A 15,164-nucleotide genomic window follows, 5' to 3' on the forward strand; every position below is an offset into this window, starting at 1 on the left:
CAGTTACCTTTAAAATAAAAAAGTCACGATATGACTCACTGTTTCCTAAACAAACAATCTGTTGTGCTAGTTACCTTTAAAAGTAAGAAGTCTTGATATGACTCACTGTTTCATTAGTTAGTAGTCTGTTGTTTCAAGTTTCCTTTAAAAATAACACGTCGTGATATGAGACAATGTTCCGTTCATCATAATTCAACATGTACGTTTTTTCTTCTAAGAAATAAACTCAGAATTATGAATTAGTGTGTCCATGTTCTTCTAATGACAAGGCAGGACAGAGACCACTATCTCTTAACAATCAATCAGTTTATCAGTAGTTGTAGTTTTCTTTGAAATAAATCTGGTTAAGGCTGAATATTCAATGACTTTTAGTTGATGTTTTAGTTTTTATCAACAACACGTCAAGTTCGGAGAGAGTATCCCACAGTAATTTATCAGTGTGTGCATTTGTTCTTATCAAGAGGTAAAGTATAGAATAACAATAAATCAGCGAGTCAATATTATTTTAACAATAAATCAAATAAGACAGACAGTTAAGTTTTTAGTGTTTTACTAACAGTTTAGTCGGTGAATTTTTTACGTTTTGTTTTGTTACAATTCATGCTTATGTTCTACTGGGTTTTGTTCACTCTGAACTTTGTTACTAATTGTTTCTATTGTCTCATCATCTGTTTTGGTTTCTTTACAAGTAGGATCGGAACTTTGGTCGAAAATCTTTCTCTTCGCTCTTTCCTTTATTAATCCTACCAGAAAAAGGAACTTTTTAGGCAGATCCAACAACAAAATTGTAACGACTATTCCTAAACTCGCTGTACAGCCGCTAGACAATTGCTTTACCTGAAAAAAAAAAAGATAAATAGGTCATGACATGAAGGCGTTAAAATAATATGTTCGGAAAACATAGAATAGTTTGTAAATAATGCTATGTAATCGTAAATCTATTCAGGGGTTCGATTCCCCTCGGTGGACTCAGCAGATAGCCCAATGTGGCTTTGCTATAAGAAAAAAAACACACACACACACATTAAATCTATATGGCTTAATTTTTTAACTTTATTATATCCAAGTGAAGAAGAAGGAAAACTTTATACATACTACATGTTTGAACTTTGGATGAAGCAAGTTATATCTTTATTGTCATAGTCGTGAATTATTCGAATAACATTATGTTTTAAATATTTCAGAATAAAACAATAACAAACACTAACTCATAAAGACTAAGAAGGTAAAATAATAACATGTGCATAATCTATAACAAAGAAAATTGTTGACTTAGAAAATTTACACTAAGGTTGTCTGAGTGTAGGTGTATATAGTTTTGAACTAATAAACTTTTAGAAGGCAGTTTGAACGGTGGCATTTGACCTTCACTTTTATTCAATTTTACTGAACTCATAGCCTACGAAGTGCGGAGCTCAGTTTCGTGGAAATATTATTAAAATTCACTGTATGCGCACTTTAACTATTAGGCCGCACCGGCAAAGTTTATTAGGACATTCTTTGGCAACAGACAGCAATAAGTAAAAATTATTTTCTTCTCAAAATCAGGTGTTGTTAAGAAATAATTATAATTAGTTCTCGGTTTGTCTATTAAAGAGTCGGAGAGAAACTCTGTGTGTGTGTGTGTGTGTGATCACTGATAAATCTTTATACCTGGAATAACAATGTGTTTTTTTGGGGGGGGGGATAATTGTTTGGTTTGGTTTAAATTTCACGCAAAGCTACACGAGAGCTATCTGCTCTAGCCGTCTCTAATTTTCCAGTGTAAGACTAGAGAGAAGGCAGCTAGTCACCACCATCCACCGCCAACTCTTGGGCTACTCTTTTACCAACGAATAGTGGGATTAATTGTCACATTATAACGCCTCCACGGCTGAAAGGGCGAGCATGTTAGGTGGGACGGGGATTCGAACCCACGACCCTTAGAATACGAGTCGAGTGCCTTAACTACCTGGCCATGCCGGGTCGTGTCAAAAGGGCGCATCAATGAAAGCATACTTATGCAAAAAGAAAGGCATTCGAAAGTGTTCTGTCAGTTTACACATCATCAGTATTTAAATTTAATAAGTCTTGTACAATGATAAATACAGATTCATTGACGGTGGGTGGTGATGACTAGCTGCTTTCCCTCTAGTCTTACACTGCTAAGTTAGGAACGGCTAGCGCAAATAGCCCTCATGTAGCTTTGCGCGAAATTCAAAACCTTTAGTAAGTCTTAGGAAATCTGATAATGAAAATAACAACTGCAAGTCCAGAAATTTTCTTAATTAAAGTTACCATCTTTATAGTCACACTTCCCATCTCTTTATCAGTTTCTTTAAAAGCAGTTACTCTCTCTGTACATGTGGGACTGCATTCCTTCAAACAACTAAGTTCTCTTCCCTGGGAAATTAATAAACCTTAAATCTGTTCGTCTGTCATGTTGATTTATTTTGTTCAGAATTGTCGTTCCAGAGCTGTTCCCGAGTTTGAGTCTGACAGACTATAAGGAAGATAACTAGTGAACAGCACCCACTACCAACTCTTTAGCTGGTTGTGCCTAACTGAATATCGGAGATATAAAAGCCACCTTTATAACAATCGTACAGTCACAAAGTGTGAGAGGTAGTGGATAAAGGGATACTTACACAAGAGACTGGTTGTTAATGAAAGAGTGAGTCTTATCATGACTTGTTATTTTTAAAGGGAAATTAACACAACAGACTGGTTGTTAAAGAAGCAGTAAGTCATATCACGACTTCATATGTTCAAAGGGAAACTGACACAACAGACTGTTTATTAATGAAATAGTGAGCAGTATCGTGACTTGTTATTTTTAAAGGGAATGTGACACAACAGACTAGTTATTATTTAAATAGTGCTTTGCATTGTTATTTTTGAGGTAACAGACACGAGTCATGTGCCCCCAGTGCCACAGTCTGTGGGCTCACACCGCTAGAAACCGGGTTTCGATAACCGTGGTGGACAGAGCATAGATTGTCCATCGTGTAGTTCTGTTCTTAATTCTAAACAAAGAAACAAACAAATCGAGCTATGAACCTTCGAATTCATAGTCCGAGCACCTAAAACCACAAAGCCACAACCAGATCCCTTTGACTAATGAAGTTGATGCTTTAACCTGACTTAAATGTATTATTTATATATTATTAGAACAATCAATTCCTTGACTAAATATATCACCTACCTGGACCATTGGTACATGATAAAACATTTCATATTCTTTGCTGGTAAAACGAACCTTGATCAATGCAAATTCATTCCTGTAAAAAAAGTAAAATGACGTGAAAGTGTGATTCAAAACGTTATTACAGAATTTTATAAACTTTTAACTAAGAAAAATAAAGATTGTTTTCACATATATATTGTTACGGTAATGTAATAATCTTTGTTAGAATAATCAGAATTAGTTTTTTATTGTATAAACGTGTAACTGTTACATCTTTCACACTCAATCAACTAGCGACTTTTAATATAAATTAAATTGGACAAACTTAAACAATTAATATGGTAATCCACTGATTCTCATATAATAACTAGTTACTCAGAATTTTCTATCTAAAGATTCAGAACGAAGGGTGAATAAGACATGTGCTTTTCAAATAACATTTCGATGTTTAAGCATTATTTAGCAATGAATTTTTAGATCTATATCCTACACGTATTGGTTTTTCTCATGATTAATATTTTTACTTTAGTTCACATATTTAAAAAAAAAATCTTGTCCCCAGTCGTTTGTATATTTTAATGATGTTTTCAAAATGTCAATTCAGTTTTCGTTCAGGAACCCGAAGAATATATTATTTAGAATATATGTCGGCTGTGTATGAAAAAAATATTTAAACTTTGGAAACTGGTCTTACTCACTGCTGTCTTAACTAATCTCTCACAAACTAGACAGATTGATTCTACTATAAAAATAATCCAAGTATTACTTTCCGGTATATGTATATATATAATCTTAATTAATTAATTCATAACATATTAAATAGTATTCAATTAGTCGTTTTGGTAGCATACATGTGTGACAAGTTTCATAAGAAACGTAATCTGTATAGATTATAAAAACAATCATGCTGACGAAAACCTACTTGAAGTAAAACTGTATTCTCAAGACGACTGGTATGGGTATTAACAAAAACCTGTTAACCTGAAGATGACCTAAGAATTGTTTGTTTCTAAATTTCGAGCAAAGCTACACAAGGGCTTTCTGCGCTAGCGTCCCTAATTTAGAAGTGTAAGTCTAGAGGGAAGACAGTTAATTATCACCACCCTCCGCCAATTCTTGGGCTACTCTTTTACGAACGAATAGTGGGATTGACTGTAACTTATAATGCCCCCATTGCTGAAAGGGCAAGTATGTTTGATGTGACGATGGTTCGAACTCGCGACCCTGGGATTACGAATTGAGTGCCTTAACCACCTGGCCATGCCAGGCATGACCTAAGAAGGTCGAAACATTGTTCTGTACTTTATTTTGATTAAAGTTTTAATACCCATACCAGCAGCTTTCAGAATACATAAAACATGATAAGTCTGAATTTCACTTAGATATAGATTTTCATAGAAAATAATTGACAACAAGATAGGCAGATAGTTTGATTCGTACCTCTCAATAACTCAATATTGAAATTAATAAATCAACTCAAAACTGTGTTGAGATTTGATTGACAAAAGGAGTTAATTTACTGTTAGGTTACTCACAAAGGTATGATAAAAGTTAGTTTCGTTTTTAGTTAGTTTTTGGCGCTAATGTCTTACTTTAAAGTAATTTTAGTCGCAAAGATTAAATGTTCTCAATATATATTTTTAATGATTTATTAAACTTCAAGCATTAGCGCGTGTTGAAAAATATGTGGTCGTATGCATTGTACAAAAACAATTAACAAAGAACTGGATTTTGTAACACTGTAACTGATGAGTTAAACACATTGTTATAAAATCACTACTCTAGCAGCGACTTAAAATTCTTGTTTTCAGTTCTCTGCTAACTTTAATAATTCGTAATCGTGTATTTACAGTTAATGTTTTTTACACATTTTGCTTCTGATTAAAGGCAACGGTAGTTTTCTAACCGACATAAAAACAGAAAACAAGAAACGAAACCGAACTGTTCTTTCTGTACACAAAATTTGTTCAATATACTCAAAGTAACAGTGGAACTACTGTAATAAAGCATTCACAGCTAAATGTATGGAGCACGTTCAGCAATATGCCTAGACTTGAACCTCAGACCTTGAGATGTACAATACCGTGCGTATCGCCTGACTAAGTAAGTTAGATTGTTTGTTCGTTTGAACTAAAGCACAAAGTTACACAATGGTCTATCTGTACTTTGAACCGCTAGTATTGAAACTTGGGTTTTGGCGTTGTAAGTCCGCAGACATACCGCTGTGCCACTGAGGGTGGCACTAAGTAAATTAGAAATTCATAAAAAAAGCTAAGCTTTTGGGAAAAGAGATAAGTTTGCTTTTGTGCTGACTTTTTAAAATTAGTTTAAACACAAGCTAATCGAAATATTCTCGAAAACATTCTATTTGTTAACAACTTGTATCTCAGAATGGTATTGGCACTTTTATTGATAAGGAGAGAACAACGTTTCGACCTTCCTAGGTCATCTTCAGGTTAAGAAAGAGAGAGTTTGCAAATGACCGTTGCGGACACGTCTTAGGGACGAGAATATAAACGGGTACGGGATTGTAGGGGCGTTACAGTTAAATGTTAGATTATTTATTAGTGTAGGTATAAAGGTGTTCCTTTATATTCGTTTAATTTTGGTTTTAGTTGTTGTATAAGTATGACTTCTTTGATTTTGCGTTTGTTTATATTTGTTTCACTTCTTAGTATCTGAATGTTTTCTATGGTTTTGTTGTGTTTATTTGATTTTCAGTGTTCAAAAACGTGTGAAGGTGTGTTTTTTTGTGTGTTCTTTCAATCTGATTTCCATTTTTCTGCTTGTTTCTCCGATGTAGAAGTCGTGACGGTTGTTGCATTGTAATTTATAAATTATATTGGTGTTGTGTTTGTCAGTTTAGTTCTTACCTGATATGGACTTTAGTTTTGTACCTGGTTTTTGAATAAATTTGGGGTTTACTGGAACGTTGTGTTTTGTTATAAGTTTGTTTTTTTTCCAATTGTTGGTTATTTTTTTTTGCTGACATCGGGAATATATGATATACAGCAGTATAAGGTTTTATAGTCTGTTGTTTCTTTGAATTTATTATTGTTTGTTTGTTATTAACTGTGCTTTTCGCCTAGGTCTGTATTTGTGTGTGTATAATTTTTCAACGGTGTTTGATTAAATTTGTTGATGTTGATAAAGTGTTGTTTTATTTTGTTGATTTTGTTGTTAATTTTATCAGGTGAACATTGTTTTGGGGCTGTGTTTATTTGGTTTCCTAACGCGTTTAGCTTTTGTTTTGTTTCATGTGCTGAGTACCAGAGAATGTATAATCCAGTATGGGTGATTTTTCTGTGGATTTTTGTTTTGAATTGTGTATTAGTTCTAGTAATCTTGAGGTTAAGAAATGCTATTTGGTTAGTTTTTTCCTGTTCACAGGTGAACTTAATGTTGGGGTGTATAGAGTTAACGTGATTGAAAAAAATTAAGCGTGTGTTCGGTATATGTGAATCCAGCAACTGTATCATCAACATACCTGTACCAGTATAGTGGTGAGTATAAAGCTGAATGCAGCTGCATGCCATATATGCCCGACATCAGCGAAAAAATAACCAACATTTGCAAAAACTTATAACAAAAAGAACATTCCAGTAAACACCAAATTTATTCAAAAACCAGGTACAAAACTAAAGTCTATACTATGTACAAACTAAACTGACAAACACAACATCAACATCATTTATAAAATATAATGCAACATCTGTCACGACTTCTACATCGGAGAAACAAGCAGAAAAATGAAAACTAGATTCAAAGAACACAAAAAAAAACATCTTCGCACGTTTTTGAACACTGCAATTCAAATAAAAACAGTATAACCATAGCAAGCACCCAGATACTAAGAAGGGAAACAAATATAAACAAACGCAAAATCAAAGAAGCCTTACTTATACAACAACTAAAACCAAATTAAACCAATATAAAGGAGCACCTTTGTACAAATACTAATTAATAACCTAACATCTAACTATAACGCCCCCCCAGTGGCTCAGCGGTATGTCTGTGGACTTACAACGCTAAAAACCGGGTTTCGATACCCGTAGTAGGCAGAGCACAGATAGCCCATTGAGTAGCTTTGTGCTTAATTCAAAACAACAACAATCTAACTGTGACGCCCCTACAATCCTGTACCCGTATACACTCTCGTCTCGAAGACGTGTGTCCGGCAATGATCAGTTGCAAACTTTCTTTCATAACCTGAAGATGACCTAGGAAGGTCAAAACGTTGTTCTCTGCTTATCAATAAAAGTGTTAATACCCATACCAGCCGTTTTGAGATACATTTTTATTTCAAGTGAGTTTCTCGTGATAAAGAATTTTTAACAACTTGTCTTCTTAATTGTCGTGTTTTACAACTTTATAATAAGAAACCAATTTAAATGGTTGTTCTTAACTACGTATAATAATAATAATTATAATAATAATATCTCTTCTAAAACTGATAAAACATATTTTATAAATTGATTGATAAAAACAAAAAAAAAACTTAAACAGTTAAAATTCTTTTTTCACACATTTCAAAATTATAATACAAAGCATTATATATAAAATCACTGGTACATAACAGTTGTTTGTTTCATAACTTTCACAGAAACATAAATAAAAATGAAATTCTTCCTTACTTATAATCTGGATTTTTGGATAGCCAAGACGTCAATTCTTCCTGAATCAAGAGTAGGAAATTAATTAATTAATACCTACTTGTTATTAATATTATTTTTCTAGTTTTCGTAACCAAAATAGCAATGGAAATCGCATGTCCATCTGATAAACATATCATATATTATAGGATTAAAACTGATAAACTATACAAGTATCGTAATATTATTTATGTTTTATTCCAGTACGAATTAATTACGAGCTAAGGTGCTGTAAATCCACGTATACGTGTAATGTGTTTTATTTAAAGCTATTTTTAATTCATCGTGCATTCTTAATATTACATATTTTTCGCGAATAACGTGTAAACATTAGTCTACAATTTGCAACTAACTATTCTAATATTTGTTTTCAATAACTTCTGGATTTTATTTGAGCAACGAAACATTAAATATTATCACATGTTTTGTAGGCGTAACCATATCATCTACATCATGAGATCGGTGCCTAACAATTGTAAGATAGTAAATATTAAACAATAATTTTAACAGTAGGATTTAAACACAGTCAAATTTTTTAAAGGATTTGATACTTAGAATCCTTATTTTTCTAGCTTATAAAACTTGGCTAGAAAATCTTATTGTTTAGCTTTTATTTAAAACGTTTTTTCGCGGTTCCTCTTCCCAGTGAAGAAAATGATGTGTTTTATCCATTTCTTAAACTTTCATTTAAGTTCTAAAAAGTGCTGGAAATGCTTCCAATAGTCTACTCTGTTTCATTACTACTAAAACTAAAAATATGGAACTCCGTATTTTGTGCCTTTTAACGGAGCTTTAATTTAGCTATACTGACCTTAAAGATGCCGTCGTAAAACAAAGCACTCATGCTCAACTAACTATATGATAGTGTTATTGAATCTTGTGTCATTCCATTTCTAATAATTTACTACGACAAATGTTAGCCTAATACAACTGTAAGGAAACTCAAGGAAGATAACTTTTTAGTCTCAGTAACTATCTCTATAATTTCAGGAGTTAAGCTCATTTTAGGCCCGGCATGGTCAAATGGTATGTTTGTTTGTTTTGAATTTCGCGCAAAGCTACACGAGGGCTATCTGCGCTGCACGTCCCTAATTTAGCAGTGTAAGACTAAAGGGAAGGCAGCTAGTCATCACCACCCACTGCCAACTCTTGGGCTACTCTTTTACCAACGGATAGTGGGATTGACCGTCGCATTATAACGTTCCCATGGCTGAAAGGGCGAGCATGTTTGGTGTAATAAGAATTCGAACCCGCGACCCTCAGATTACGAGTCAGCACGCGACCCATCAAACTGAAAATAATAGTGTTAAGTGTAGTAGTACAATGTGTTGTTTTATGAATAGTGGTTTAATTACACGTAACACCCATTGTCTGTTAATTTTTGGGTTTTTCTCGTTAATGAGTATAGCTTCTACATATTTTCTCTCTTTAAAATATTCTGTTTTTGGTAAAATATGAACTTTAAAGGAGTTTGGGTCTCCTGTATTTTGGGTTTTGTGTTTATGTAGGAAATGTACTGCTGGAGTGGTTTTGTGTTGATCATTCGTATATCACGCACTCATGTGTTCTGAGATTATGAGTGTGAAAAGGTTTCTCCGATATATGTGTCTCCATATAGGTAATAAATGATTTGGTAGACCACGTTTTTGATGTGGTACGTTTGTCCTGCTACCTTTTCTCTGGTATATTATCGTTTTTTGGCACATTTTGTTTGTGAGAATTAAGAGTAAACTAAGAGTTCTCTCAGTGTTTTACGTGTCACGTTGATTCTCATTTTCGATTGTTTAATGACTTTACGAACCTTGCTTGTGATTGAGTTGTTTGTGAAAGCAATATTCATTGAAGGTGTTTTTATGTGGTCTTTTTTGTTTTGGAGTTTGTTGCTTTGTGATGGTTTTTGCTTTTTATGATTTGAAAATATTGTTGATGTAACATTCAGGATGTCAGTTTAGTAAAAGCAATGTTTTAAAATCATTTTGTGCTGTTTGAATGACATTTGTTGTGGATTAGTTTTAATTTAGTATGCTACATTCTCCTGCCATGGTTCCCCTTTTGACTCCTTCTAGGTGGTGTGATTTTTAATGGAGAAATATCAGTTTTTTGTATTCTTTGTTATGTACGAAGCTTTGTATATGTCTCTTGGATTTTTAGGGCTACGTCTAAAAACGTCAAGTATCCTTAGGCATCAGGTAGTTTCGATGTGAACGTGACTGGTGAGTGGAAGTTAGGAAATAGTAAATCTACTGTAGTGTTCCTTTCCTATGATTCTGTATAATACACGTCATTGATGTATTTTACTACTTGTCTGGTTTCTAGTGTATGTATGAATATTATAACAAACGTGACATCTGTTCTGTTACCCGTTGTTACTCCTTTCTTTTGTTTGTACAAAGTGTTACTGAATTGAAAATAACTGTTGTTTTGGGTGACATTAAGCATTGTGTGGATGGTTGCTAATGTGATGTTCGCTTGTAAAATGCGTTGATTTAGTAATGATGTGAAATTAATAATACTAACTATGCCTTCTTTTATGGGTATGGATGGGTACAAGGCGATTACACCTAATGAAAATAAAATGGAGTTGGTATATAATATTTGTGTAGAGGAGTGACGGAAGCTAAGGAAATTCAGAAATGCCCGTAATAAAGATTGTTTTATTATTTTTGTATTACCATGTTTTAAATATTTATTATAAAAATTCGTTTTCCATCTGATGAATTAATTAAAAATATTCTAACATAGCGGTATGGATATGACGTGTTAAATTTCTTTCGTACTGACGCGGTAGTATGGATATGACGTGTTACGTTCGTTTCGTACTGACGTGGTAATATGGACATAACGTGTTACGTGTGTTTCGTATTCTTTAAAAGGTCGATCTCAAACTTCGGAAAGTGTCGACTGATATTCAGTTTTTAAGAATATGTAAAAACCACAGTGCTATTCCAAAGTTTCTGAACAGACACTCGTAGCGACTATATTACACATGACAACAAAGTAACCTTTGATCACCTCTAAATAGCATTGAAACGCATCTTAATACATGTTAATCTTTAATTCCAACTTTTATTGATTCACGGTGTTAATTTGACATTTTTTAAATGTTCATTTTAACAATGTTTTAAAGTTGATCCCTAGTTGACCTCTATTCATTATCAGATTTAAACAGGCATTTTTTTTCGCATGCTATAGCTGTACAATTTTATCCTAGATAGGTTGTATTTTGTTATACGATATGTAGGAGTATCCGTCACGTATATGTTTTATTTTGTTTTGTTTTTTGAATTTCGCACAAAACTACTCGAGGGCTATCTGTGCTAGCCGTCCCTAATTTAGCAGTGTAAGACTGGAGGGAAGGCAGCTAGTCATCACCACCCACCGCCAACTCTTGGGCTACTCTTTTACCAACGAATAGTGGGATTGACCGTCACATTATAACGCCCCCCCCCGGCTGAAAGGGCGAGCATGTTTAGCGCGACGGGGATGCGAACCCGCGACCCTCAGATTACGAGTCGCACGCCTTAACACGCTTGGCCATGCCGGGCCCCACGCATGTGTGTGACGTTACTAATGTACTACAGTAACTAAGCATAGCTGGTCCTAATTTAGACCTGACAAACTAGAAGGTAGGCAGTTAGTCAACGTCACCCACAGTCAGTACTTGGGCTAAACTTGTCTGGTTAAAGATTTCGCTGTAATTGTTGATCCACACACTCTAGGTACGGAGTGCGTTTTTGCGGAAACGGGCCACGAACCATGAATGCTCTGATTTACAGTCCGAATACACAACCACTAAACCACTCCCGGCCCCTGTTGTAGAAAGAAGGGTGAGTATGAAATAATAATTGCATATCTTTTGGAGAAAATGAATTGGTAGCCTACAAAATACTATTTTCTATATCTTTAATAGTATCAAGGTCCAACATGGCCAGGTGGTTAAGGTACTCGACTCGTTATCTTAGGGTCGCGGATTCAAATTCCCGTCACACCAAACATGCTCGTCCTTTCAGCTGTGGGGGCGTTATAATGTTACAGTTAATCCCACTATTCGTCGGTAAAAAAGTAGCCCAAACGTTGACGGTGGGTGGTGATGACTAGCTGTCTTCCCTCTAGTATTACACTGCTAAATTAGGGACGGCTAGTGCAGTTAGCCCTTGTGTAGCTTTTCGTAAAACTCAAAACAAACAATTAAACAATACATATCAAGACTTTACTTTGTCTTGCCTTGCCTTGATTAACCTTCTGTTCGGATGATATTTACTAATTTATTCCTGGTAGCCAAAGCTCTGAATTTGAACAGAAAAACTAATGATATTAAATTGCATGTTGCAAAACCTATGATCATTTAAAGTATTTTATAAACTATATTTTATTATCTGTCTACCTATCCGTTCCTGAACTTCTGCCCTAGAACCATAATTGACTGTTTTTTGTATTGGACAGTTGTTTCCCTAATAAGCATATATTTCCTGCTTGGAGAAGCTACGAAAAAGCAAATTTCACATTATCATTAGTTAAGTTTATAAAACAAAATTTTAGCATGCCAACAAAAAGTCACCACTTTCCCCAACTCCATCTGTATCTCAAGAGATATGAAGAGAAAAAAAATTAAAGGAAAAATGTTTTAAATCACGAAGGCACAAACGATTTTTTTTTTCACAAACAAAGTATGTTAATTTAAAAATTGTGAAGCTTTTGATATTAAAATAGCTCCCAGGAGGCGCTATTTTCGAAAGATACTGTCAATCCTTTTTGCCTGTCTGAAAGGAAATGTTTCTTTTCGCTATGTAAAACTTACATATATACACTTATAAATTTAACAAAATGTTGTTCAACATTAACTTGTATAACTCAATCTTTGATACCAAACACTTTGCATCACGTGCGTGAAGCTAGAAATCCTTACATTTTCAAACAAAATGCTGTTAGAAATGCCAGTTTCCAAAAGAAGAAAAAAAAGTAAAACTGCAAGATGACTGCAATTACCAAAGGGTGTTAAATGTTTTTAATGCAATCCCCTTGTTAACTATCAATGAAAGTAAATAAACTAAAAAAAAATCTTTAGTTTTATGCATAAAAATAACACACATAAGAATAACGAAAAAATTATACCTGTATGTCATGAGACTGGAGCTTACTTTCTGTTGTCACATGATACGACACTTCTCTAAAAACAAAAGTATATCCATTAAATATATGATGTGGCAGAATTGTTATTGGCATAAACTACAATATTTAAAATGATTTTCCATTAGCTGCTTAATTGACCAGGCTCTATTTAAAAATATTTAAGTTTTAAGATGTTGTAAAGCGGTTTGTACAAATTAAAGGCTTATATGAAAGATTAGCAGAAATAAAATCTTGAGAGAATTCACTCCTCTGGTCATTATTTTTTAAACTCTTTATAAACTGATATTTTAGTTACATCTATATGAAACAACAGAGCAATAAAAGATCGATTTGTGAAGAGGCACAATAAATGAGAGACTGAAAGACAAATAGAGATAATCAATGGATGATTAATTCATAAAAATATGTTTATTTGTTTTTAAATTTCACGCAAAGATGCACGAGGGCTATCTCCGCTAGCCGTCCCTAATTTAGCAGAGTAAGACTAGAAGGAAGGCAGTTAGTCATCACCACCATCGCCAACTCTTGGGCTACTCTTTTACCAACGAACAGTGGGATTGATCGTCACATTATAACCCCCTATTTGCTGAAAGAGCAAGCATATTTGGTGTGGCGGGGATTCGAACCCGCGCCCCTCAGATTGCGAGTAGAGTGCTCTAACCACCTGGCCATGTTGAGCCCATAAAAATGTGAGAAAATTATTCCTCTATTGCTTCTTATAGATTTAACTGATATATCAGTTTATAAAGAGTTAAAAAATAACGATTAGCTTAGCTCTTTGTGAATCACTCTTCTAGTTATTATCTCTTCTCACTTCGAAAATAAATTCAGTGGCAAACACATTTTTACTAAATTTACAACATGACATTTCTGACAATGAAAACTTGCAAGTCCTTTGTTTAAGAAATAGTTTTCCAATACGGTTTAATATGTGGATCAAACCATATGCATTTTTTATTTAAAAAATTAAAAAAGAAAATTTTATATACCAGAACATAAATTTACACATTAAACAAAAATATTAGAAAACTTTTAAATTTAACGGATGTTTAAGTTTCTTTGTTAACAGGTTTATAAAATAATAAAACTATCAGTGTTTTGTAATGCTTTAGGTCTATCGTGTTTATTGTGTTTACCCACTCGTTTTTTATTAACCTTTTAACAATCAATTTAGTCTTCAGGAAGAAAAAAAATATTAGAAAATAAATTAGCATGTTTGTGGTTGAGAAATTCAAAGCTAAAATGTAATATTTTCAATTGGGAGGGCACCCTGTATGAAACACAAACTAAATAGTTAGGTCAAAGAGCCCAAGGTTCAGGTTTAGCCATTCTTAATGTTAACCTGCTGATGAGAAGGATCGGAATAAGCCAGTAGTGGCCACTTCCTGTACAGGTACTTTTGATATAATAGCAGCATTTGATATAACAGCTCTCTCTTTGCACAAACAACTAATTAATTCACTGTTTTTATACTTTTCAGTTAATCGATATAAAGTAATCATCAAAGTTATTTCTTCATTAATTACGTGAGAAAACGGACCAGGTAAGTCCACCTTTGGGGGTGTTTTTCTTCAAATCCGTAAAATAATATAAATCTATAAAAGGATGATTGTGTGGTAAAAATGACTTACCTACACGGAATTTTGCAAATAGATTTGCAAAATCCTATCACGTCGGTCGTCTCATTGTCAAAGCAGTCTAAAAGAAACACATTTTTAATTTTCTTTATCGTGATTAGTAGAGGTAATATTGATATAGTTTCAATTTTTATGGTATTTATGATACAGATTTACCTCTAGATGTCACTAAAGTACCCTCAGTTTTTTGTGCATGTGTATTTATGGTTTGTTTTGTTTTTGTTTTTTATTTCGCGCAAGGTACACGAGGGCTATCTGCGCTAGCCATCCCTAATTTAGCAGTGTAAGACAGCTAGTCATCACCACCCGCCGCCAATTCTTGGACTACTCTTTCAGGCAACGAATAGTAGGATTAACCGTCACATTATAACGCCCTCACGGCTGAACGGGCGAGCATGTTCAATGTGACGGGGATTCGAACCCGTGACCCTCACATTACGTGTCGAATGGCTTAACCAATCTGGTCATGCCAGGCCTGTGTATTAATGGATATTTTAGTCTTATGATGACTAGTTAGTCCCAAACGAAACATGTAAATTTTGTTGTTATTTTTATCATTATTGCATGTTTAAGTACTTG

General features: G+C 33.9%; 1 protein-coding gene across 1 annotated transcript in view; it reads right to left on the minus strand.

Moving 5' to 3' along the window:
- Window positions 1-64: 64 nt before the first annotated feature.
- Window positions 65-15,164, minus strand: part of LOC143236384 (epithelial sodium channel subunit gamma-like) — an 83,346-nt gene continuing 68,246 nt past the window's right edge. Inside the window, exons 9-13 of the mRNA XM_076474649.1 lie at window positions 14,580-14,646; window positions 12,931-12,985; window positions 7,801-7,841; window positions 3,185-3,260; window positions 65-837 (exon numbers count right to left, since the gene is read on the minus strand). Coding sequence (XP_076330764.1) covers window positions 592-837; window positions 3,185-3,260; window positions 7,801-7,841; window positions 12,931-12,985; window positions 14,580-14,646 — 485 coding nt within the window. The 3' untranslated portion in view covers window positions 65-591. The remainder of the gene's footprint in view (window positions 838-3,184; window positions 3,261-7,800; window positions 7,842-12,930; window positions 12,986-14,579; window positions 14,647-15,164) is intronic.

Source organism: Tachypleus tridentatus, chromosome 13 (genome assembly GCF_004210375.1).
Source record: "Tachypleus tridentatus isolate NWPU-2018 chromosome 13, ASM421037v1, whole genome shotgun sequence".
Classification (NCBI taxonomy): domain Eukaryota; kingdom Metazoa; phylum Arthropoda; class Merostomata; order Xiphosura; family Limulidae; genus Tachypleus; species Tachypleus tridentatus.